Below are 24821 nucleotides of genomic sequence, written 5' to 3'. Positions count from 1 at the left end.
TGCAGGAGGCTAACTTGTGCCCAAGTTTTATATATTGTACTTATTCTGAACAGAAGAGTCATGTATTTATTTAGGAATGTCTCTTTAAGAAAGTCAGCAAGTGTTAATACTAACTAGAGGAATATGGAAGCCAAAGATTTTGGGCTCCATTTTATGCTGTAATTGAGTGCTGTGTGTCTTAAATTAGGTTATTTTCCATGCTTCAGGTTTCCTAACAACAGGAAGAATTGTTTTTGTTAAAGTACTTTGAGAACTTCAAGTATGCAATTATAATTGTTGCACAATGATTATTGTATTCTTTCCCAATTATAAATGATTGAGAGGTTTTTTGGATTTTTGTTGTTTGTTTTTAACCAGGAATTCACCAAAATGGTACAGGTATTACAAGCATACTGTATCATTTCAACAGGTATTCGAATAAACTGCACCAATCAGGTTGGACAAGGAAAACGACAGACTATTTTGTGCACAAATGGAAACTCCACAGTAAAGGAAAATATTGGAGCAGTGTTTGGACAAAAACAGGTAATAATTGCCAAAGAAATTGTATTGTAGTTGTGGCAGGTTATTGCCTTTTTGGAATTAGTGTTTTCCAAGAAAAATCCAATAACTAAATGTTCTTAAACATTTCCCACTAAGATTAGTTGAATTAGAATCATTAGTTGCTTGTTTGAAAAAACAAAAAGCTATTTTGCCCTTTCTTGTTGGAAAGAAAACCATACCCTTCTGCTCCTGCTCTGGAAACTTGTAGGTAATATTCTGTCCAGTAAATGGAATGGCCTGAATTTTCCTGCTTTTCAAATGTGTGTCAGAAGTATGATGAGAATCACTTTGTAAGCCAAACAAATAAAATCAAGTTCCCTTGCTTTCCTATTGTAGTTTAATTAAACTTAGAGAGGAAAACAGAGGGGGAAGAAGTCATATGCCTTATTTCCGGAATTTAGATTTACTCTATTAGATAATAACAATGAACCATGATTTCTTTCAGTTGCAAAGCCTCATTCCCTTTGTGCAGCTGCCACCTAGTGAATCAGTTTGTGAAGAGTATGGTATTGACTATAGTGATGCACTACATAATCTCTTTAGGTAAGTAAGTGACTAAAGATCTTTGCCTACATGATTCACTTGGAGTTATTTGATGAGACTTTTTAAGGGAAAAATGATGATTTAGGAATTGCATAAAATTGTGAGTGATATTGCTGCTGAGAAGACAATTTAGGGAAAATGCTATAAGAAAGAAACCAGATGCTTGATATAAACATGAATAGGAATAAAAGGAGTTTCTTTGTTCTATATAATTTGGCACATTTTCAGTTTTTCTGCTGAATTTTTATCCTTAGTGAAGGTTTTAGGCAATAAATGATCAAAATAATTTTAAAACATAAAATCATATATAATATTTTACTTACAAAATTATTTTAGCATAGCAGAAGAATATAGTACTGATTTTATAGCATGTTTTATTTCTTTTTGCTTAAGTATTCCTGCCTTTTCACAAACTCTAACTTATTTCTTTTTTGAAAATAAATTTTATAGATGCCTTTTTCTACATCACAGTGATTCCTATCTAGAAGTACATTAACCACTATCCTCCAACTCCTTTGAATTGCCTTGTTTTGTTTGTTTTAAATTTAATTTGATTTTTTCCAATTAGCAAAAAGGTATTTTCTCTCCCTTCCACCTTTACCTCCCCGGGGGGGAAAAAATCCTTTTAACAAAAATACGTAGTCAAGCAGCACAATACCTTGGACATGTCCAAACAGTAGCTGTCTCACTCTACATCTTGAGTCTATCTCTCTGTCAGGAGATAGGTAACTAGCCTCATGGAATCATGGTTGGTTATTGTGTTGATCATAATTCTTAAGCCTTTCAAATTTGAACCCTCCCTTGTAACAAAGAAAGCAGTTAAGTAAAACTTAACTGATAAACAATACAGTGACTTCTTCAGCCTGGATATAACATTCTGCCTTTGTTACGCCTCACCTCTTTGACAAGAGGAGTGAGAGATAAACAGAATTATATAGTCCAGTTGGGCTGGAAGAACAGGGCTCTCTCTGGATTCTTCCAGTGAGCCACTGTGCATGGGGTCTATGTATTTTGTAGGTCAGAATCCTCTCCAAACCATAGCCCATGATTCCCTACTAATGCATTTTCTTTTTTACCAGTCACAGAACACACAGTTTATAAGAAAAGCTCAAAGGAAAGGCCAGGTGGGGAAGATAATTTGTTTAGTTTTGGTCATGGTAGTACCCGAATATGCTTATATGGGTAGAGAGGAAAGGAGATTATTGATAATTCAAGAGAAGGAGGCAGTTGATGAAACAAGATCCTAGAGAGCTTGGAGGGGATCAAGGACAAAAGTAGAAGAGTTACCCTTGGAAAGGAGGTAGGCTTACTCTTTTCTTTGAGATAGAAGAGAAAGAAGACATAACAGTTAAAGATAGAGAAGTTTTGAGGTGAAGAAAAGTGTAGAGAGTAAACCTATCAGATGATCTGAATTTTTTCACCAGAATAGGAGATGAAATTATCTGCTGAGATTGATTTGGGACTCAAAAATCATTTAATGTAAGAATTTAATTTCACAGTAATATATGAAATTCTGTCATTAAACATTTCCTTGGATATTTTTTATTAAAACTCAAATATTCAGTAAACAGTTATTATCACATTGTGATTAAGTGTATTTACTAAGGATGAAACAAAGATCTAGTTCTGGAAGGTAGACTTGAATGAATTTTCCTGAACAGGTAGGAGCATTAGGAATGTGAGTGGAGGTCAGTATACCCTAGAGGAGAATAGAGGAGGTGAGAAGGGAACCAAATAAAAGTTTTGTGAGTAAGTATGATAAAGAATATATAATGGAAATCCTATGAAATTACTGGAAGTATTCTGTTTTCTATTTCTCTGAGAAGGAGGAATAGAGTATACCTAAAATATTTTAATAGTATATCACCAGATTTGGGGGATTTGGAGGAGGGGAGAGGACAGTAAGGGGGAAAACTTGGAGCTTTAAAAAACACTTTAAAATCATTGTGCTAAATGACAACAGTTCTTTGCACATAGTAGATGTTTAAAAATATTTGTTTAATTGAATATATGTTGAGAAATTACTTTCTTTCTCTGAGTCCCAACCCTTATCATATTAATGTAAAATAGTATTTCAGGTTTTGTTTCCCATTCTGACCATGGTGTTGGAAGGAGTACAACAGAGAGGCAGTTTTTCTTTATCAATCAACGGCCTTGTGACCCTGCAAAGGTAAATTACTAGCAGCACTGTAATATAAAGTTATTCCTTCCATATCATGAGAGTCAGGGGGGCGGTAGCCCCAAGATCTGGAAAATCCACATAAAATGTTTTGGGCCCTCCCTTTGTACCAAAGAAGTCTGAAGTAATTATGATATTAAAAGATAAAATATGTTGATATTATACAATACTATACATATATTTTATGCATTTCTGAATTTCCAAACTTTTTCTGCATTGTCTGCTGACCTTTACATGTCATCTGTGGCTTCTGCAAAACTCCCCCAAAATTCCCATTTAATTTCTTATGCCAACCCGCAGTATGTTGAAACTGTGATGGGAAAAGTCATGATGTGGAAAGGATAACTGTATATATTTTTGTCTTTAATTTCCCTTTTTTCCCCCCTCAATATTTTGTAGTCACTTTTGATATTCAAAGGTTCTGATATAGTAAGTTCTAAGTGAACTGCCTGCTGTGACTACCCAGAAATTTTACTCCATGTCATCCATTGGAGGCATTTCTGTTTTGCTAGAGATCCTCTATAGCAAGCTCTTAGGTATCATTTTAAGGTTTACAAAGCACTTTCCCCACAACATCCCTTTGAAGTAGGCAATGTCTTATACTCATTTTACAATTAAATAGAGAAGTTGAGGGTAGAGAGGATAAGTTCAGAATTTTTTTTATCTATACTACACTGATGTTACAAATATATTTATATTTGTTACTAATGAAAATTAAAATAGAATTAAATTAAACTTAAGAAGACAAATGTTCCAAGTGTTCACAATATTTCACTCAGAGTTGGAACTTCAGGGTAGTTTTTGGATCATAGATCTAAAGTTGGAAGGGACCTTAAAGACCATCTAGTCTATCCTTCTCATTTTATAGATGAGGAAACTGAGGCCCCAGTAGGTTAATTGACTAGCCTACACTCGTGAAGATTGTAAACTTGAGAGGCAGACTTTGTACCCAGGTTCTCTGATTCCAAAGCCAGTGACTGGTCTTTGCCTTGTGCTATGCTGCCTCCAATTTCTTTATAACATATATGGCAGGTGACCATCTTTTCGATTTTTGAGGATTTTAATTTTATAAATCCCAAGGTTTCTTACGGCAGCTTATTCTTTTGTTTTTTGAAAAAAATTGTCAACTTAAACACCAGAAAAAGAGAGCATTTCCTTACAGAGTAGGACACAAAAAGAGGAAATTATATGAAACCATGATTCTCCATTTCACACTGCTTGCTTTTTCATGCCACTTCCCATATATATCTATATATAAAAAATTCTACACATTACTTTCAAAACTATCCTACCAGACTATGTTTCCTTTTGAACTTCCTTCTATACTCTTCTGTGTTACAATGGCCCTCTCTTCTTTTCAAATTGCTATTGCCAACCTCTGCCTTCCCTCTTGATCTCCTCCCACTCAGTAAAAACCTAGGGAAAGAGGAATCTAAAAAAAACCCTTGTAACAAATATATATAGACAATAAAAAGAAAGCCACACAGTGGCCATGTTCAAAAACATATTTCTCTTTCTGCACCTTGTGTTCATCCCCTGTAAGGAGGTGAGTAACATGCTTCATCTCAGGTCCTCTGAAGACATAGTTGATCATTGCATTAGTCAGAATTTTTTAAGTCTTTCAAAGTTGTTTCTCTTTGCAATGTTACTATCCTTTTATAAACTATTCTGGTTCTGTTCACTTCTCTCTGGGTCAGTACATACTACCCAGGATTCTCTGAAATAAATTTTTTCCCTTTACACAGTAATATTCCATTACCTTCATATGCCACAGTTTGTTCAGCTATTCCCTCACTGTCTCAAGGCAATCTAAGGCCTCTTGTACCTTGTATTATAGTTCTTTCCCCATCTTACCCCTGCTTGTTTCCCTGTTGGAAGTTTTATTTTTCTTTACCATACTACGTATGTTCAACCTGTTTGTCCATTTCAGGGAACAGTGAGGTTCATATTTGTTGCCCAGTCCTCTCACCCCATCTATGTTTATATACGCTTTTTATTCCTCCCACTTATAAGATACAGCAAGTTCTACCCTTTTCTTTTTCCTTTCTAGACTCCTATATGCCTCTTTTTAGCCTCCACTTTCTTTCCTTTCTTTAAACCTTCAGAATAGCCTACTCCCAGGACCTCTGTTGTTCTTATTAATGCCTTCAATCCCTTTGAAGATATGAAAGTTCTGAAGGGATGCTTGTTTCTTGTCCCCCATTAGAACGTTAGCTCTATCTCATCATGCAAATCCTTCCAAGTTCTCAAATAAATTTACCTTTCTGGGTTCTTCTGGACTCTTGTGCTTATATTTCAGAGTTCCTATTCAGCTTTGGCCTTTTCACCAGAAATAGCTCAGTGGATAGAGCACTGGCCCTAGATGCAGGAAGACCTGAGTTCAAATCCGACCTCAGACATATAACACTTATTAGCAGTGTGACCCTTGGCAAGTCATTTAACTCCATTGCCTAACCAAAAAAACCCCAAAAAACAAACAAACAAAAAAAACAAAGCAAAAAAACCAGAAATACCTGAAAACCCTCTATTCTATTAAAAATCCATTTTCCCCTATCAGATTATACTCAGCTTTGCAAGATAAGTTTTCTTTGGTTATAAGTCTGTCTCTTTTGCCTTTTTGAGTATTATATTCCAAGATCTCATTGATATTAGAAGATGCCAGGTCTTATGAAACTCTGACTTTGATACTTGAACTGCTTCTTTTTGGATGCCTGTAGTATTTTTTCTTTGATATGGGATCTCTGGATTTTGGTTATAATGTCCCTAGGACTTTTCCTTTTGGAGTTCCTTTTAGAAAGTAATCAGTGGAATTTTTTCTTTGTTTTGCTTCCTGGTTCTGATAGATATAGGAAATTTTCATTTATGATTTTTTTAAATCTAGTGTTCCAGGCTTTTTTAACCATTAGTTTCAGGCAGACTAGTGATTCTTAAGTTATCTTTCTTGATCTGTTTTTTGGGTCAGTTGTTTTTTGATATCTGATATCTTATATTTTCTTCTATTTTTTTCAGTCTTTAGACTTTGGTCTAATTTTTCTTGCTGTCTCATGGATTCGTTGATTATAGACAAGGAAACTATAGCCTAGAGGCATGAAATGCCTCTTAGACAATGTCCTAGCAAAAATGGAAAACTATAGTGATCGGCTCTTTTGCATTAGCCCTTTTTTAAAGGATTTCTAACCCTCTCCAGATAAATCCATAAATCCATAGTCACCAGCTACAAACAACCCAGATCTTGGACTGTCATTAACATTTATAGTTCAGATGATGAAATGGAGGGACCTGTTTATAAATCAGTTTAAAGGCAGCCATGTCATTGTCTTTTGGGGTTTCTGCTCTGGATGATTTGATATTTTTTTTTCTTTCAGAGATTGACTTTTGGCTTTGCCTTACACAACTGCTGCTTATGTCATAAAGTGGGAGCCACAGGGCTGGGGAAGGAGAAAGTGGGGGTACTAGTCAGGTGGACCCAAGCCTTCAGTGCTTCTCATTTTTCATAGGCTCATAGATCTATAGTGGAAGGGACCACAGAGGCTTAGACCGACCCCTTCATTTTATACATAAGGAAACTGAGTCCCAGGGAGGTTAGATGAATTGCCCTAAGTCACATGGGTGGTAATCATCAGGTGGGGTTTGAATTTAGGGCTTTGGACTCCAGAGTCAGGGGTTTTTTCTTATATGTACCATAATCCCATTCTGTTCTCTGAAGAAAAGATTTGTGGGTTGGGAGTAAGGGACAAAGAGGACTATCATATGGGAAAGAGCCATTCTCCAGGCTGTATTCTTGACTTTCCACCTTGTATTTGTACTCTACCTACCACGTTGCTTTTCAGCTCCCTTTTATACCTTGTCTTTCCCCATTGGAATGTAAGCTCCTCGAGGGCAGAGAAGACCAGGTTTTTTGTTTTTGTTTTGTTTTGTTCTTTCCTTGTTTGTATTTGTAGTCTCTGTGCTTAGCACAGTTTCTGGCACATAGTAAGGGGGTTTTTTTTTGTTTTGTTTTGTTTTTTAATTTTTAGTAACAAATTCTCTCCTTCACTTTATCCTTCCCCCACCCATTGAAAAGGCAAGAAATATGATACCAATTGTACATATGAAGTCAAATGCAAAACATATTTTTGCATTAGCTATGTTCTGAGGGAAAACAAAGCAAGAAAAATAAAGAAAGGAAAAAATATGCTTCAGTCTATAGTTTGAGTCCATCAGTTCTCTAACTGGAGGTGGATGGCATTTTTTATCATAAGTCCTGTAGAGTTATAGTGCATCATTGTATTAATCAGAATTAGTAAGTCTTTTATAGTTGATTATCTTTAGAATATTGCTGTTACTGTGTATATTGTTCTGGGTTCTTCTCACCTCACTTTGAATCAGTTCATGTAAGTCTTCTCAGGTTTTTCTGAACCATCCCCTCCATCATTTCTGACAGCACAGTAGTATTCCAATTTATTCATACACTATAACTTGTTTAGCTATTCCCCAGCTAATGAGTATCGCTTCAGTTTCCAATTCTTTGCCACCACAAAATATTATGTGCAATATTTTTGTACAAATAGATCATTTTCCTTTTTCTTTGAACTTCCTAAATAACTCCATTACTTAGGAAGACCTAGTAGTGGCATTACTGGGTTAAAGTATATTTATACTCTTTGGACGTAGTTCTAAATTGTTCTCTGGAATGATTGGACCAGTTCACAGCTCCACAAACAGTGCGTTAGTGTCCTTATTTTCCCATATCCCTTCCAGCATTTGTTATTTTCCTTTTCTGTCGTCTCAGCCGATCTGATAGGTGTGAGGTGGTACCTGAAAGTTGCTTTAATTTGCAGTTCTCTAATTCTTAGTGATTTAGAACATTTTTCATATGGCTGTTGATAGCATTGATTCCTTCCTCTGAAAACTGCCTGTACATAAGTTTTTAATAAATGTTTGTTGACTTGCTTGGTTTAGTACAGTTTTCAGGGATTCCTACCATTTCTTTCCTCCAGAGCTTTAACTTCATTTTTTATCTCATTTCTTCTTTTAGTTATTCATGTAGTCCCTCTGGAAAATCCATTTTTTTCTTTGACTCTGTGTTTGCAGTTGCTGTGGAGTTACTCCTTCCTTTGGGGATTTCTAGATTTGCAATAAATTTTTATTACTTATCTCCAGCTTTAGTTTCTGAATTGGGCCTTTGTGCCCTTTGTTGTACTTTTGGATTGGGTGGTTGAACGTGCTTGGTCTCTACCCTGAATCACCTGGGTTCTTGTGCAGATCTCCAACTCCCAAGATTAGGCCTCACTGGATCTTTTTTTTTTTTATTCTGAACTTAAGAAATAAAACAAGCATTTCCAGAACATAGTAGAATAGAAAAAAAGATGATTGACCATGAAACTGCAAATCTGTTATGTACAACTTGCTGTTCCTTTTAAATATATATAATAAAATATCGTGTAACTTCCTTTTTTCTTTTTCTTCCGCCCCCCCTTCCAGTCCTGGAGATGGCTATTATTACACACAAATGTGTGTGTGTGTGTGTGTGTGTGTGTGTGTAAAACCATTCTATATATACTTCTATTTATCAATATTTTCTCTGGATGCAGATAGCATCTTCTTTCATATGTCCTTTATAATTAATTTAAATATAATGCTCAAAATGACTTAGTTACTCAAAGTTATTCTTAAAACAATATTGTTGTTCCTGTGTACAAGGTTCTCTTGATTGTGCTCATTTTGTTCTTCATGATTTCATGTCAGTCTATCCATGTTTTTCTAAGATCATTGAACTCATCATTTCTTATAGCACTGTAGTATTCCATCATGATCATATACCATAACTTGTTCAGCCATTCCCCAATTGATGGACATTCCCACAATTTCCAGTTCTTTGCCATCACAAAGATCACTGAATCTTTGAGGTTAAGAATTCTGGGCCTTCTGTATCCCAAAGAGATCATAAAAATGGGAGAAGGACCCACATGTACAAAAATATTTATAGCAGCTCTTTTGTGGTAGCAAAGAATTGGAAATTGTAATGGAATTACAATTACAATGGAATTGTAATGGAATATTATTATTTCATAAGAAATGATGAGCAGACTGGGAAGTAAGGTACAGGGAAATAATACAGGCAATGGGGTATAGAAATCTATTTATAGATAGAAGGGGAAGGGGATAAGAGAAGGGGGGGAGATAGAAGGGAGTGCAGATTAGGGTATGGAGTATTCAGAATGCATGCCATCTTGGGATAGGAGAAGGGACGAGATGGGGAGAAAATTTGGAATTCAAAATCTTGTGGAAGTGAGTGTTGAAAACTAAAAATAAATAAACTAATAGAGAAGACAACTATCAACAAGAGGATGGATTTAAGCTTGGCATGAGGGAGACAGTGCAAAGACAAGGTGAAGTGTAAAATGTCTAATCAGTTATTCTGGAAACTAATTCATTCTTAGATGGTCGTAAGTATCAAATTCCTAGCATGATATAACAATAGTACTGCTTTTTATTTGTTCTATCAAATATGTGCTTTTCAGTTTTTTATCTATAGTATTTCTTTTGTGCATGGGAAATAAATATGTGTCTCATACCAGAGTCATATTAATAAAAAAAAGAAAGAAAGAAAAGAAATGATGAGCAGGCAGATTTCAGAAAAACCTGGAAAGACTTAAATGAACTAATGCTGAGTGAATTAAGCAGAATCAAGAGAACACTGTACATAGTAACAGCAACATTGTGCGATGACCAACTTTGATAGAGTTAGCTCCTCCCAGTGATGCAGTGATCTAAGACAATTCCAAAAGAATAAAACTGGAAATGCTATCCACATCCAGACAAAGAACTATGGAGTCTGGATGCAGATCAAAGCATACAATTTTCTTTTTTTTTTTTCTTTCTTGTGGTTATTCCCTTTGGTTCTGATTCTTCTTTATGACATGACTAATGTTGTAATATGTTTAATATGATTGTACATATATTACCTATATCATATTGCATGCCATCTTGTGGAGGGAGAGGGGAAAATTTAGAACTCAAAATCTTAGAAAAGTGAATGTTCAAAACTAAAAATAAGTAAATACATTAAAAAAAAAAAAAGAAGAATTCTGGACCTTCAGGGCTCTTTGTGACATCTTGAAACAGAGTGTTAGGGACATTTTGCATCTTTAGTTGTGTTGAGAGGCAACCATTCACTGGCCAGCAGGTCCGATCCCTCTTTTCTCTTGCCTTTGAGCTTTTGGCTTTTTTAAAGTTCTGGCATGGAAGAAGTCACTGTAGTTTCTCATTGGATTTCTTGATCATTATTTGAACTTGTATGAATTTCAGAGTTATTCTGGAACCTGAATAGCCTGCTTCCTGTTTAAGCAGTCATCTTGGCCAGAAAAGCCCATTACATTTACAGACATGTCTTAATTATTAAGTTTTTTCTTTATATTAGGTTTAAATTTTCTTCTTTGAAGCATTCCTCCATTGCTCCATCCACTGGGGCCAGGCAAAGTAAGTTTAATCCTTTTTGTATACAGCCTTTCAGATATTTGAGGGCAACTTAAATCTTTTCTTCAAGGTTAGCATTTCCATTTTTTTTTCACCTGATGCTGCTCTGTTATTCAATTCTTTTACCATTCTGGTTGCAATTCTGTGTACCTGCTTCCTTTCATTAGTGTTCTTCCTAAATTTGTGGTATCCTGAATTGAACACATTGTTTTGGATATGGTCTGACCAGGAAAAAGGGTATCAGATCCTCACTTCTTTCATTCTACACACTACTGGGCAGCTAGGTGGCGCAATGAATAGAGCACCAGCCCTGGAGTCAGGAGGACCTGAGTTCAAGTCCAGCCTAGGGCACTTGACACTTACTAGCTGTGTGACCCTAGGCAAGTCACTTAACCCCATTGCCTCGCCAAAAAAACAAAAACAAAAGCATTCTGCACACTACTTCCGATAATGTGATCTAAGATTTTACTAGCTTTTTCATTAGTAATTGTAAGATAGTTGCTCTGTCTTACACACATTGAGTGTGCAATACAGTGGAAAATTCCAAACTTTTTTCGTATACCGCCATGCCTCCTTCGTTTTTTAATCCAATTGTCAATCTTTATATTTATCCTTATTAAATTTTATCTCTTCCACTTTGGCCAGTTGTTCTCTCTTATCATGAAGTTTGGGAATCCTAACTCTGTCATACACATTGTTAGCATTTTCTCTCTCCTAGCTTTATGTCATCTGAAAATTTTACAGATTTACCACCTGTGCCTTCAAGTCACTAAAAAAATGTTGAATAGCACAAGACTAGCCCTCTCCTAGAGACCTCCTTAAGAATGGACACGAGGGAAGCAGATAGGTAGCGCAGTAGATAGAGCACTGGCCCTGGAGTCAGGAGGCCCTGAGTTCAAATTTGGTCTCAGACCAGACACTTGACACTAGCTGTGTGACCCTGGGCATGTCACTTAACCCAATTGCCTCACCAAAAAAAAAAAAAAGGAATGGATACCAGGCCACTGAAGACTATTCTATGTGTCTGGACATTCATCCAGTTTAGAAAACTCCTAACTGTATTATCCTCTAACCCACAATTCTCCAAACCTGTGTGTTTCTCTAGACTGAATTTACACATATATTTTTACGTACCTTCTTAACCATTTTCCAGGTGTATATATATGTAACTTCTGCCTCAGACTAATGTTATAACCTTTAAATGAGTACTACGTGTATGTATGGTTCGGTTTTAAACTCACATCCTTAGCATCTTGGAACTTTATTATAGCTATTTTCCATTTCTCAATAACATTTTAAAATCCACTGATGTTTCCCGTCAGCACTGATTCCACCATTTTGAATGTCTACTTTTCCTCATATTACTATTCATCCGATCATATGACACAATACCAAAGCCAACTAGCAGTCTTGTCATATGCTTATATAGTGTATCACGTTTATGTTTACCTATATAAATGTCTTCATCTAGACCCAAACTATGTCTGCATCCTACTGAAACACTGGGATGTAGTGGATTACTTTTGAATAAACATAAAGATCCATAAACTGATTCATAAAAGTGCTCAGCACAGTGCCTAGCATATGGTAGGCACTTAATAAATGTTCATTGATGGATTTTTTAGGAATCAGCATTTTAAAAAAAAAAATCCATATCACTTTACCTTTCTGGACCTTCAATTCCTCATGTGAAAAATAAGAATATGGTACTAAATCAGGACTTGACAGACTATAGCCCAGAGGCCATGTCTGGCCCACCACCTATTTTTGCCTGCCTGGAGCTAAGAATTTGGTTTTTTTTACATTTTAAAAGTTAAATTCAGCAAAACTTTATCATAAAATGTAAAAACATTCTTAGCTTGTGGGCCGTTAAAAAACAGGCGGCAGGTCAAATTTGTCCTGTGACTGTACAAAAACAGGCAGAGGGCTAGCTTTGGCCCACAGAATCTAGTTTGCCAACCCCTAAACTAAATAATCTCTAAGGACTCTTCAAGCTCTAATATTTTATAATTCTAAGAGTAAATGTTGGTTGACCAGTTACTATAATGTAAAAGAAAATAGAATATTTATAACAAGTATTAATGTTTGTTCTTTCTGTAGATTTCCAGACTAGTGAATGAAGTCTACCACTTATACAATCGGCACCAGTATCCATTTGTTGTTCTTAACATTTCTGTTGATTCTGGTAAGTTCTAATGTCTGTCAATTCTGGTTTTTTCCATTTTGTACCCATTACTGTTGCCTTGGTTCCGGCTCTTACCTTTAATGCTGCAATAGCCTCCTATTCCTGGTTTTATCTTCCCCATTCCCCAATCCATTCTACATCTTATTGAAAGATTACTCTTCCTAAAAATCCCACTCCTAATCCTTCCCTCTCACGTTCAGAAATTCAGTTCACTTTTATTTAGCCAATATTAATTATACTTCCTGTTTTTGGCACCATGTTAAGTACCGGGAGAGACACAGACAAATAAAACATGGTGCAGGCACTCAAGGATTTTACTTCTTAGTAGGAGAGATGAGGCAAATAAAAAAATAACTAAAATACAAACTGGAATCCAACAGCTCCAATTAACATGTTATGAAGGAGGGACCGATTACTTCTGGGAGATCAGTGAAGGCTTCCTGTTTGTTGAATAGAGGAGGTGGCATTTGAACTGGGCCTGGAGAGACAGGAAGAGTTCATTCCAGACATAGAAAGCAGTGCGGAAAAAAACCAAACAAATAGTAAACTATTCAATAGCTTCCCATTGCTTACCAAATAAAGTTCAAATTACTTAGTTTGTTGTTCAAGAACCTTTGCTATATGGGCCAAAGCTACTTTTCTAGCCTAATTTCACACTAGACCCCACCTTATACCCTGTGTTCCAACCACAAACTGGATTACTAAATTTCTTGAGCCTACCTTGCAATTTTCTTTCTCTGAGCCATTGCCTTCTCCTTCCCCCCAACTGTATTTCCATCTTTTGAAATCCTTCCAGTTTTTTAGGACCTTTACACTCCTCTCCATTTCTTTCTACTCCACTCCTAATTAGAATTGATCCTTTCTTCCTTTCAACCACGAAATGCTTTTCATATACCTTTCTTATGGCATTTATATTCTTTGTTATACTATAGTTGTTTGTGTATTTGCTATATCCTTTTTTCATCTGCCCTCACACTCCCAAATTATAAGCTCCTTCAGGACAAGGACCCTATCTTACTTGTCTTTGTCTCCCCATAGTGCCTCATGCCATGGCATATTCATAGCAGAAAATGAATGAGTATTTGTTTAATTGAATTGAAGTCCTTTAAAACTTGGACCATATTACTCCATTGTCCCGACCCGCGGGACATCAACGGAGGTCCGGACCTGTAAAAGAAGGAGGGGAGCAGGGGACACAGGAAATGGAGACAAGACAGGCTTTCTGATCAAGTCTCGTTTATTGAAGGCAAGCTCAGGGTAGTTATACACACAGTAAGAGGGAGTGGGGGAGTTCCACCAACGGTATAGGGGCGGGGTATTCCAGGAAGAGATACAGCTTTGTCCGTAATCTGTTCTTATCACAAGGACCACCAAGGGTATAGGGGCGGGGTATTCCAGGAAGAGATACAGCTTTGTCCATAATTTGTTCTTATCACAAGGAGGCCTTGACAACTGCAACCTAGTAATTTTCCAGAGGTCATACTGGGCCTGTGGTCCCTTACACTCCATTAAGAAAAAAATGAAATGATATAGCTATAATATGAATGGAAACAACTTACTGTACAACCATGACCACTTTAAAACTAAGTTAATTATCTTTTTAGGGAAAAGGTGGCTTTTTAATGTTGTAGCCAAAGGGGAAGCAAGAATGTGCAATGAGGTTTTTAGAGGTAACATGCTCTCCCCGGCTCTTAGGAAGTGACCTCTTTGCCTATTTCTGTATTATTTGTAGTAGAGTTGTAAAGTTAAAAGTTTGTATCTTTTGGCCATTCTTAACTGATAAAATGGAGAAATATGACTCCTCTCATTGTTAAAATTTAATTAAAAGTGTAATAAATTCCTTTTTGTTTTGTTTTTAGAGTGTGTGGATATCAATGTAACCCCAGACAAAAGACAAATTTTATTACAGGAAGAGAAGCTTTTGTTGGCAGTGATAAAGACATCTATGATAGGAATGTTTGACAGTAGTGTTAACAAACTTAGTGTCAACCAGAAGCCAGTTTTAGACATTGAAGGTAAGAAAATGATAACTGTATTTTTTAAAATGCTGTTAAAATTTTTACCTATTCTGACATGCTCCTTATTGTTCCGAAGGTAAAGTAGCTCTGTCACAGGATCAAAATTATCCTTTTTTAATGCATGAGTTAGTTGGATTTTATAATATATAGGTATATATTGGACACAAGTTACCTTAAATGTAATATGTATGGCTACCTCTGCCCACAGATCGTCAGAGACAAGGAGAGCCAGTTGTGTTCATAGAAGTAGAAGCTGAGGTTTTCAAACAAAGGATGATGTTTCCTGAGCAATAAAATCTAGCTTGAGTACATGTAAGCAGAGTTTATTGTTGTAATCAAATAAGATTTAGACAAAGCTAACCTGGCACACATTTATTGATATAACTAATTATTATTTTACAAAGTGGTAATTAGGCATAAATGGAAAGCCATTCACTATAATTAGCATGATTTCTTAAATAGTGTTAGTCTAGATATTTCTGGAATCAGTTGGGGGAGAGTGCTCCTGAAAGAAAAATGATACAAAGAGAAGAAGTTATGAGTCCCTAAATCCTCCCTTTTAGGGAGAAAAGCTAGCTATTGCTTCTTTACCTCTATCAAGTTTGGTCTTAGGGGTCTGAACTACACCTGGCAACCAAGGCTCTCTTTTTTTAAATTATGGCCAAACACTGTTAAATCCTCTTATTTCCAAGGAGGAGTCCCTGAAATGGTTTTCTCTTCATGTTTGTTTTAGGTAATTTATTAAAGATGTGTTCAACAGAGATGGAAAAACCCCCTCCAGAAAAGGAGAAGAATCTCATCTCACCACATACTAAAGGAGAAGAGAAAAGAACATTAACTATTGCCAGATTACGGGAAGCATTTTCTCTTCATCATACAGTAGAGCACAATTCTCAGAATCTGAAAACTCGTAAACAACCACAAGATTCTCCAAGACAGAGAAATCTTTGGTCATTTTGCAGCACTCCAAGTCCTGTAAACTCCCTCAAACCAATCGCTGGCGAAGAGTGCAGCAGTCAGGAGGAGATGCTGGAGCCAAACCCACACAGACACAGCAGTATGAATCCAAAGCCAGTAGACAGTGACAAAGATTCGGGACACAGTAGCACTTCCACACAGTCTGATGCAGGTCTCAGCACCCCAGAGAGGGGTACACATGTTGGCAGGGAATGTGTCACGAGTTCGCTTGAGGAAGGTTACACATTTTCAGAAGAAAGTGTTGAACCTTTTAAGAAATCACCAGAAACTGACAGTCAATTTTCAGTCACAGAATGTAGTTTGGAAGAAAAAGGTATTGAGAATGACTTCAGAAATTTGCCTCAGCCAAGCAATAACTCACCACCAAAAGGGAAGCGATTTAAAAAGGAGGTGGCTTCTTTAAATTTCAGTGTTCCCTCAAAGGTGATGAATTCTGAGGACTGTTCAGTATCACAGGTGGATGTAGCTATTAAAGTTACTAAAAAAGAGGTGCCTCTTAACTTCTCCATGAGTTCTTTAACTAAACGGCTGCAGCAGCTGCAGCAGCAGGAGCAACAAAGGGTAAAAGCACAGAATTATAGAAGATTTAGGGCAAAGATAAGCCCTGGAGAAAATCAGGCTGCAGAAGATGAACTAAGAAAAGAAATAAGGTATTTTTTGCCGTAATTGTGTTTTCCTATAACCCACTTGAGAGCAAAACAAATTGAGTAACATATGTTATGTTGTCACATATATATATAGAAAAATTAAGGTATTGATGCTAACTATTATTACAGTTCTGTTCAAATCCATTTAGCTCATAGCCATTTGAGATTTAAGTGACCTTTTAAGTCCTTGGAGCTGGATTCTTTTCCATTCTTCTGAGAATTCATCCATTCTCATGGCATCTCCTCTGTATCTCTATGTTAATAATGGGCCCCATATCAATAGGTATAGCCTTATCCTTTCACATAAGCTCTGGTATCGCTACCTCCTGGACATTCCCATTTTAATATCTCGCCCACCATTTTAACTTATCTTAAAATCCTTCCTCCCATCTTACATTCTGTATATGGACAGATTGTTCTCCACCCTCAATCTTATTTAGATCCTACCCATTCTTAAAACTCAAATTAAGACCCACCTCCTTCCAAGAGTTTCTTGGTCTTCTCTGAACTCATATATTTATTTACCTGTCAGACCTTTCAACTTAAATGTTATACTATTACCTCAAATGTGACTTACTTCTCTGCCTTCTCCCTACTAATGACTTCTTCTCTTTAGGGTGCTAATTTTCTCCCAGCTAACCAGGCCCAAGACCTTTAAGTCATCTTTAACTTTCATTTTTTTCTTGCTTTGCTCTTTTAGCTACATATCAAATCACTTTTGCTGTACTTCCTTCATGTTAAAGTCCTATGGCACCCTACTTCAAATTTTTTATCTCCTATCTGTTTCTGTTCTACTGTAGTAGATTCCTAATAGGTTTCCTTCCGTCTCTTTTTTTATTTTGAATTAGTGGATCTTCTGTTTCATTGCATAGAAAAATCTCCAACTTAGATTTAGCAAAAAGTCAGCATGTATTCAGAAACATAGTAGTTCCATTTCAACAACTTTTTTTTAGTGAAATCATATAATACACATACTTTATAAGGCAGAAACAGGTATTGAAGTAAATTTTTTACGGTTAATATGAGATATCTTTTAAAATGCCTAACAATACTTTAGCAGAGCAGATGCTCACATTGGTCATGTCTGAAAATATCTTTCTTGTTCTACCTCTGCCAAGAAGCAGGAAATACACTTTATCTTTATCTGGAATCATGGTTGGTCACTGCACTGATCAGAGCTAAGTCTTTCAAAGTTGTATATCTTAACAACATGTAAATTGGTCTTCTAGCTCTGCTTACTAAGCTCTGCATCAATTCATACTGTCTTCCTAGGTTTCTCTAAAATATTTCTTTCATCATTTCTTAATGACACAGTAATATTCCATATATTAATGTATCAATTTGTTCAGCATTCCCCAGTTGATGGACATTCCCTCAGTTTCCAGTTTAGGGCTACTACAAAAAGAATTGTTATAAAAAATGAGGCTTTTTCCTGTTTTGTTTTGTTTTGTTCTTTATCTGTTTGGGGCATAGGCCTAGTAAGGGTAGTGACTTTTGGGGCATTCCAGAGTAGCTAGACCAGTTCCTATGCTAGACCAGCAGTTCCTATGTTCCTCATAGGCCTTCCAACATTTGTCATTTTTCTTTTTTGTTAACTTTACCAGTCTGATGGGTATAAGATAGAATTTCAAAGTAGCACTAATTTACATTGTTCATTAATTTACATTTTTATTAGTGATTTGTAGCATTTTTCTTAACATGCTTTTCTTTTTTAATTTTGAGTTCCAGATTTTCTCCTTCCCTTCCACCCCTTTCCTACCCTCTCAGAAGGTAAACAAATGATGTCAATTATACATGTGAAATCATACAAAATATATTTCCATATTAACCATATTGCAAAACAAAACAAAAAAATAAAGTGAGAAAATTAGACTTCAATTTGTAGAGTTCCTCAGTTCTCTCTCTGAAGGTGGATAGCATTTTTTTTTTCATCATGAATCCTTTGGAATTGTCTTGGATCATTGTATTGATTAGAGTAGCCAAATCTTTCACAGTTGATCATCATTATAACATTGCTGTTACTGTGTATAATGATCTCCCAGTTCTTCTCACTTCACTTTGCATTACTTCATATAGATCTTGCCATGTTTTTCCAAAACCACTCCCTCATCATTTCTTATTGCACAGTAGTACTTCATCACAATCATATGTGACAACTTGTTCAGCCATTCCTCAATTGATGAGCATTCCCTCAGTTTCCAATTCTTTCCACCACAAAAAGCTACTATAAATATTTTTGTACATACAGGTCCTTTTTTTTTTCTTTGATCTATTTGGAGTAGTGGTATTCCTGAATCAAAGGGTACGCACAGTTTTATAGCCCTTTGGGCACAGTTCCAGATAGTTCTTCAGGATGGTTTGATCAGTTCACTATTTGACCAGTGGTTCATTAATGTACCTGATTTTCCTCATCCTCTCCAGCATTTGTCACTTCTGATAGGTGTGAGGGAGTACCTCAGAGTTGTTTTAATTTGCTTTTTTCTTTTTTTAAAAAATTTTAATCAATCAATTAATTAATTGTTAGTTTTTAACAGTCACTTCCACAAGATTTTGAGTTCCAAATTTTCTCCCCATCTTTCTTCTCCCTTCACCCCAAGACAGCGTACATTCTGACTACTTCTTCTCCTAATCTGCCCGCCCTTCTGTCACCCCCCCCCACACCTTCTTTCATCCCTTTCCCCTTCTATTTTCCTGTAGGGCAGGATAGATTTCTACACCCCTTTGCCTGTATATCTTATTTCCCAGTTTCATGTAAAAACAATTTTTAACATTTGTTTTTAAAACTTTAGGTTCCGAATTCTTTCCCTTCCTTCCTCCTCACCCACCCTCATTGAGAAGGCAAGCAATTCAACATAGGTTATACATGTATAGTCATGCAAAACACTTCCATAATAGTCATGTTGTGAAAGACTAACTATATTTCCCTCCATCCTTTCTTGCCCCCCCATTTTTTCTATTCTCTCCTTTGACCCTGTCCCTCCTCAAAAGTTTTTGCCTCCTCCCCCAATCTGCCCACCCTTCAATCATCCCCTTCTCCCTTATCCCCTTCCCCCTGTTCTCCTGTAGGGTAAGATAGAATTCCATACTCAATTGAGTGTGTATGTTATTCCCTCCTTAAGCCAAATCTGATGAGAGTTTTTTCTTTGTTGACAAAATATGGAATATTATAAGGTTATCACATTGCATTGATTTTGTCTTTCTTTTGGAGGACTTTCTGTTATTATTATTGCTGCCTCCTCATTTCTTTCCCTCTGTTAATTCATGTTGTATAGCACTGCTGGGTTAACCATTGTAAAACACCATGTTCATCACTCCTGTGCTCAAAAACCTTCAGTGACTTTCTATGACCAAGAAGATAAAGTCCATGCTCATTAATTTTGTATTAGGACCCTAGATAGTCTGGGCCTAATATACCATTTATAGCCTTGTTTCCCACTACTCCCTTCTACAAACCCTTCAAATTAACAAATTATTAAATCTGTCTATTTATTTTACTCCTGGAAAGACTTAGGCTTTCCCACCTCCATTTCTTTGATCATGCTGTTCCCTTTACCTTCTCCTCTTCTCTTCATTCTTGTTCTATTATGTTATTCTTGGTGTAACCTGAGTTCCTCTTCCATGAAACTTTTCCAGTATGCAGTGATTTCTGCTTTCTCAGAACTTGTAGTGCTAATGTCTTTACCACTTATTTGACAAATCATTAGATATTGCCCTATGACATTTCTTGGATTATTATCTAGTGGGGTTATCTTTTTGTATAAACGCAAAGCATCTCTCTACTGTTCCTTGGGGGACAGTGACTCTGGCTTATATTTATTCCTGTCCTCCATAGCACTTGGCATAGGGTCTTGTTCAGGATATATTTGTTAATCTGATTTTAATACATTATTTTAAACTCGAAACACAAAATTTTGCTTTAGTGGTGTTTTGTAGTATTCTCAATTTATTTCATCTTTCTCTACAACTGGATTATAAAGTACTTAAGGACAGGGAATATGTTTTATTATCACTGCTTCTCCACAGCACAGTGTATCCATAGTAGGCATTCAGGAAATACTTGGTTAAAAAAATACAGTGAAAAGGTACAATTAAGTCAGAGATTAGGAATTTTGTGGTATGGTTTACTCTTTTGTGAGTGTTTTCAGATTCATATTTTGAATTACAACTAAATCTGTTCACTCAGTTGATTTTTTTTTAAGGTGGGAGGGTGTTTTAAAATGCAAGACTAACATGTTCTCAATTTTCTATGTTCAGTAAAGATATGTTTGCAGAAATGGAGATCATTGGTCAATTTAACTTGGGGTTTATAATAACCAAGCTGAATGCAGATCTCTTCATAATTGATCAACATGCCACAGATGAGAAATACAACTTTGAAATGTTACAATTGCACACTGTTCTGCAAGGTCAAAGGCTAATAATGTAAGTTCACCAAAATTCTCAATAGACTGACTACAAGTGGTGTTGGCTCATATAGCTTAACAGCAATATTTCTTATGTGTTTGAATCAACTAGGCTATTCAGGTGTAATCCTATCTCTTTTACCCCCTTACTGCATACATATGTACCTGATTTGTTAGGAAGTTTAATATACACTTTTAAGTAATAAACTAATTTTGCTATTCAGAGATCTTATCCAATGGCTATTTAGAAAAGCTTTTGGATGAAAGAGAATTCGTTCAGCCCAAACGCTGAAAATTCAGTCTCTTGATCTTCAAATCTAACATGATGGATTATTCCTCTCCCAATTCCTAACTTTTTTCTTTTTAGGAGTTACCTTTCTCTGATTCTCGTATCAGGTAAAAAAATCTGTAACCAATAGTTTTACAAGATTTTTTTTTCATCAAGTATTCATGTTGCTTAATCTACAAGTCTGTTTTTAAGCAAAGTGATGCATTCAGATAATTTTTTCTTTAATACAAAATTAATGTATATGAGAGAGAAACTCAGGGTAATGATGGTAATGAAGGTATCCCACCTCTTGGCAGAGAGATGGTGGATTACACATATAGGACGTGGCATACATTGGCAGACTTGGCCAATCTGTTGCCTTGTGTTGTTTAATCATACTTCTTGGTTAACATAGAAGGGTTTTATGGGAGCAGACAGAGTTATTGGGAAGTAGCAATTTTTTTAAGTGTCAATAAACTGCCCCCCCCTTTTTTTGAAGAAATAAGCTTAGAACTAAATAGAAACATATCCTTTAGTATTTAAATGGGTCTATGATCTCATAGGGTAGGATCTGTATCATTTTTTTAAAAAGTCTGTTATTTATTGATCCCTTTTGTTATCATCCTCATTTCTGAATATATGCCTGCACACTCCCCTGCCCAGGGAGCTGTTACTTGTTTACAGAAATTTTTATGAGGAAACTGTTCCACTTTTGTATCTTCAGCTCTTAGCGCAATGTCTGGTGCATGGTAGGTACTTAACAAGTGTTTAGAAATTTGGTGGCTATGCATGTCTTGTTGGTTGGGTGTTCTCCATCAGTACAAGTAGAATGTCATCCATTCCTTTTCATACTATGTGGTTCTTGTCCATATTCTTCTATAGATCCTTCACAGAAGATCTACCCAGTGTGCTAGAGGTCTTCCTCTGAGCTTTTGTAAATTTTGTGGGTACCAGTTGCAGTCTACTTGAGGCTACTGTGTATATGTTGTTCAGATTCATTACTGAGACTTGGCATGTGATTTGTTTAAACAGCAGTCAGCTCTAGAGACAAATCTTACCATTTCCTTTTGGACAGTATTACTATATTTTTTCCTAAGCTACCAATGACATTGTTTTTATTAGCTGTGATAAAAGCATTTAGTATGTCATTTGTTATCCTTTATAATATAAAAAAGTACTTCCTGAAGCACTTCCTAAGAGTGACATTTAATTTCTTATTTTGTCATATTTTGCAAAAATATGATTTTGCTCAGTTTCACTTTGGATTGGCTTCTAAAATCATGAAGGCCAAATATCCTTAGTAATACTTTTCAATCAGAGGCAAAACAGGACAGGCAGTGTCAGTAGGATAGCAGAATTAGTTTTCTCTACAATTTCTTTTTCTCTAAGAATCCTTTGTGTCCAAGAATCTTTCTGACTCACCTTTTCTGCCTTGCTTGATTGTAGAGGAAGATACGGCCTCTTATATTAGAGCAAGCTAATATAATATCCAAAATATAATTCAGTGAAGTCATATGGGAGAACAAGAAAGCTACTGGATTGATGTTATGTTTTATTGCTGATAGTATAGGCACACAGCTTACTGGAGTGATGCACCGTTCTTTTGAATCCATTTCATTATATCTTAAAACTAAATGTTTGACTTAAAACTATGATTTGAACTTTTTCTGTTTTTCAGACCTCAGACTCTTAATTTAACTGCTATCAATGAAGCTATACTAATAGAAAATCTGGAAATATTTAGAAAGAATGGTTTTGATTTTGTCATTGATGAACTTGGTAAGTTTTTAACAAGGATCATGGAATCATATTTTCTGTTTTGAAGGGATTTTGAGTTATTTCATTCAACCATGTCATTTTATGGATGTAACTCTAACTCCAGAATTTTTTGAATATTTTCCTTTTATTCCTCAAGTATGTAACTATTTTTATTCATCACAAACAGCATGTAAAATTTAAATGTATTTTTAAAATCTGTTCTTAAATTTCTGTATTCTTTTAGCTCCAGTCACAGAAAGGGTTAAATTGATTTCCTTGCCAACTAGTAAAAATTGGACATTTGGACCACAAGACATAGATGAGATGATCTTCATGTTAAGTGATTGCCCTGGAGTCATGTGCAGACCCTCTCGAGTTAGACAAATGTTTGCCTCAAGGGCATGTAGGAAATCTGTAAGTAATGAAGAAGAAAACCTATTTTGTTCCAGGTTTGATGAGATTTAATAGCTTTGTTGTGTTTTAAAATGAAATTTGGTGGCTAAGCATATCTTATTTTTATTATAGCAAAAAACTGTTATAAAGTGAGATCAGTTAAATAATGACAGTGTTATATTTTGCCTCTCTTGCTTGTTGGTGAGTGGCATATTTGACTAGATTATAACATGCAGTTGGATGAGCTTGAGTTCAATTGAATTGAATTAGTCTATGAGTGATATCTGTTTAGGACAGGCACTGCAAAACCAGGAGTGGGAGAATGGGCTGGCTTGTACTTGGGAAATTGCGTAGTGCTTGCTTCCTGCTCCCAAAGCCCATTTTTTAAACACTAATATTTTCCTAGTAAAGCTCCACAGTATGGAATAGCATTTTCTTAGAGGAATCAAAATTAAAAGTGACCGAAAGGGTAATGAAGAATATATAGTGGATATCTTTAAGATGTAGCATGTTATTGATGATAACATGTTTTAGAAGTCACATAAAATTCTTTTTAGTGGGGCAGTTAGGTGGCGCAGTGGATAGAGCACTGGCTCTGGAGTCAGGAGGACTTGAGTTGAAATTTGGCCTCAGACACATAACACTCATTAGCTGTGTGATTCTGGGCATGTCACTTATCCCCAATTGCCTTACCAAAAAAAAAAATTTCTTTTTAGATGTATGTGACTATAAATGGAGATGTACTGGTTGTGCAGCCAAGGAAAAAAAAGTTAGTAGATGGGACAGCCCAAGTGTTAAATTAAGTGGGTATCCATGAAATATTAAGTAACCTAGGGAAAGGGCTATGTTGTTTTGGCTAGATCTCTTGGAAGGTCTCTAGAAGGATGTGGACGTGGAATATACAGGCTGATAAGGCACAGATGGATTGTAATCTATACTGGTAGAATACCTATGCCATTGAGAATGTGTATCCACTGAAGTTTTATTCTTGCCAAAGTCAGAGAAGGTGACTGGGTTACAATGTTTTCAGTCATGCTAATGGTCATTTCTCAGGAAGGATTTGAGATGAAGTTTCTGTTATTTTGGCTTGTGGTAGACAAGGGGGAGAGCAAATGGTGTGTATGAAGCTGTGTGAAATCAGTGGTGTATAGTCTTAATATCAGAAATGCTTAAAAGTCCTCTATTCCTTTAAAAATACATTTTTTCCTCTCAGATTTTACTTAGTCTTGCAGGTTAAGCAGTTCTTACTTGTAAATAATTTTGTCTTTTGGGGAAAAAAATACATATTCCAAGATTTTCCCTTCTGTTTAGTAGAAGCTACTTGATCTCATGTGATCCTGATTGGTTTTTTTGATATTTGAACTCTTTTTGAGTACTTGCAGTGTATTTTCCTGTGCCTAGAAGCTATAGATTTTGGCTATGACATGTCTTGGAGTTTTCATTTTGGG

The 24821-nt window shown here is 35.9% G+C and overlaps 1 protein-coding gene across 1 annotated transcript in view; it reads left to right on the top strand.

Moving 5' to 3' along the window:
* Positions 1-24821, top strand: part of LOC114052229 (mismatch repair endonuclease PMS2-like) — a 37744-nt gene that overhangs the window by 8906 nt on the left and 4017 nt on the right. Inside the window, exons 6-14 of the mRNA XM_027874736.1 lie at positions 358-525; positions 989-1086; positions 3157-3256; positions 12824-12908; positions 14768-14923; positions 15660-16554; positions 20806-20973; positions 22901-23001; positions 23225-23394. Of these exons, the coding sequence (XP_027730537.1) occupies positions 358-525; positions 989-1086; positions 3157-3256; positions 12824-12908; positions 14768-14923; positions 15660-16554; positions 20806-20973; positions 22901-23001; positions 23225-23394 (1941 nt within the window). The remainder of the gene's footprint in view (positions 1-357; positions 526-988; positions 1087-3156; positions 3257-12823; positions 12909-14767; positions 14924-15659; positions 16555-20805; positions 20974-22900; positions 23002-23224; positions 23395-24821) is intronic.

The sequence above is a fragment of the Vombatus ursinus genome, unplaced genomic scaffold, assembly GCF_900497805.2.
Source record: "Vombatus ursinus unplaced genomic scaffold, bare-nosed wombat genome assembly UNPS02014807.1, whole genome shotgun sequence".
Taxonomy (NCBI): domain Eukaryota; kingdom Metazoa; phylum Chordata; class Mammalia; order Diprotodontia; family Vombatidae; genus Vombatus; species Vombatus ursinus.
Note: the sequence above shows the minus strand (reverse complement) of the source record. Positions and strands in the feature narration are given on the sequence as shown.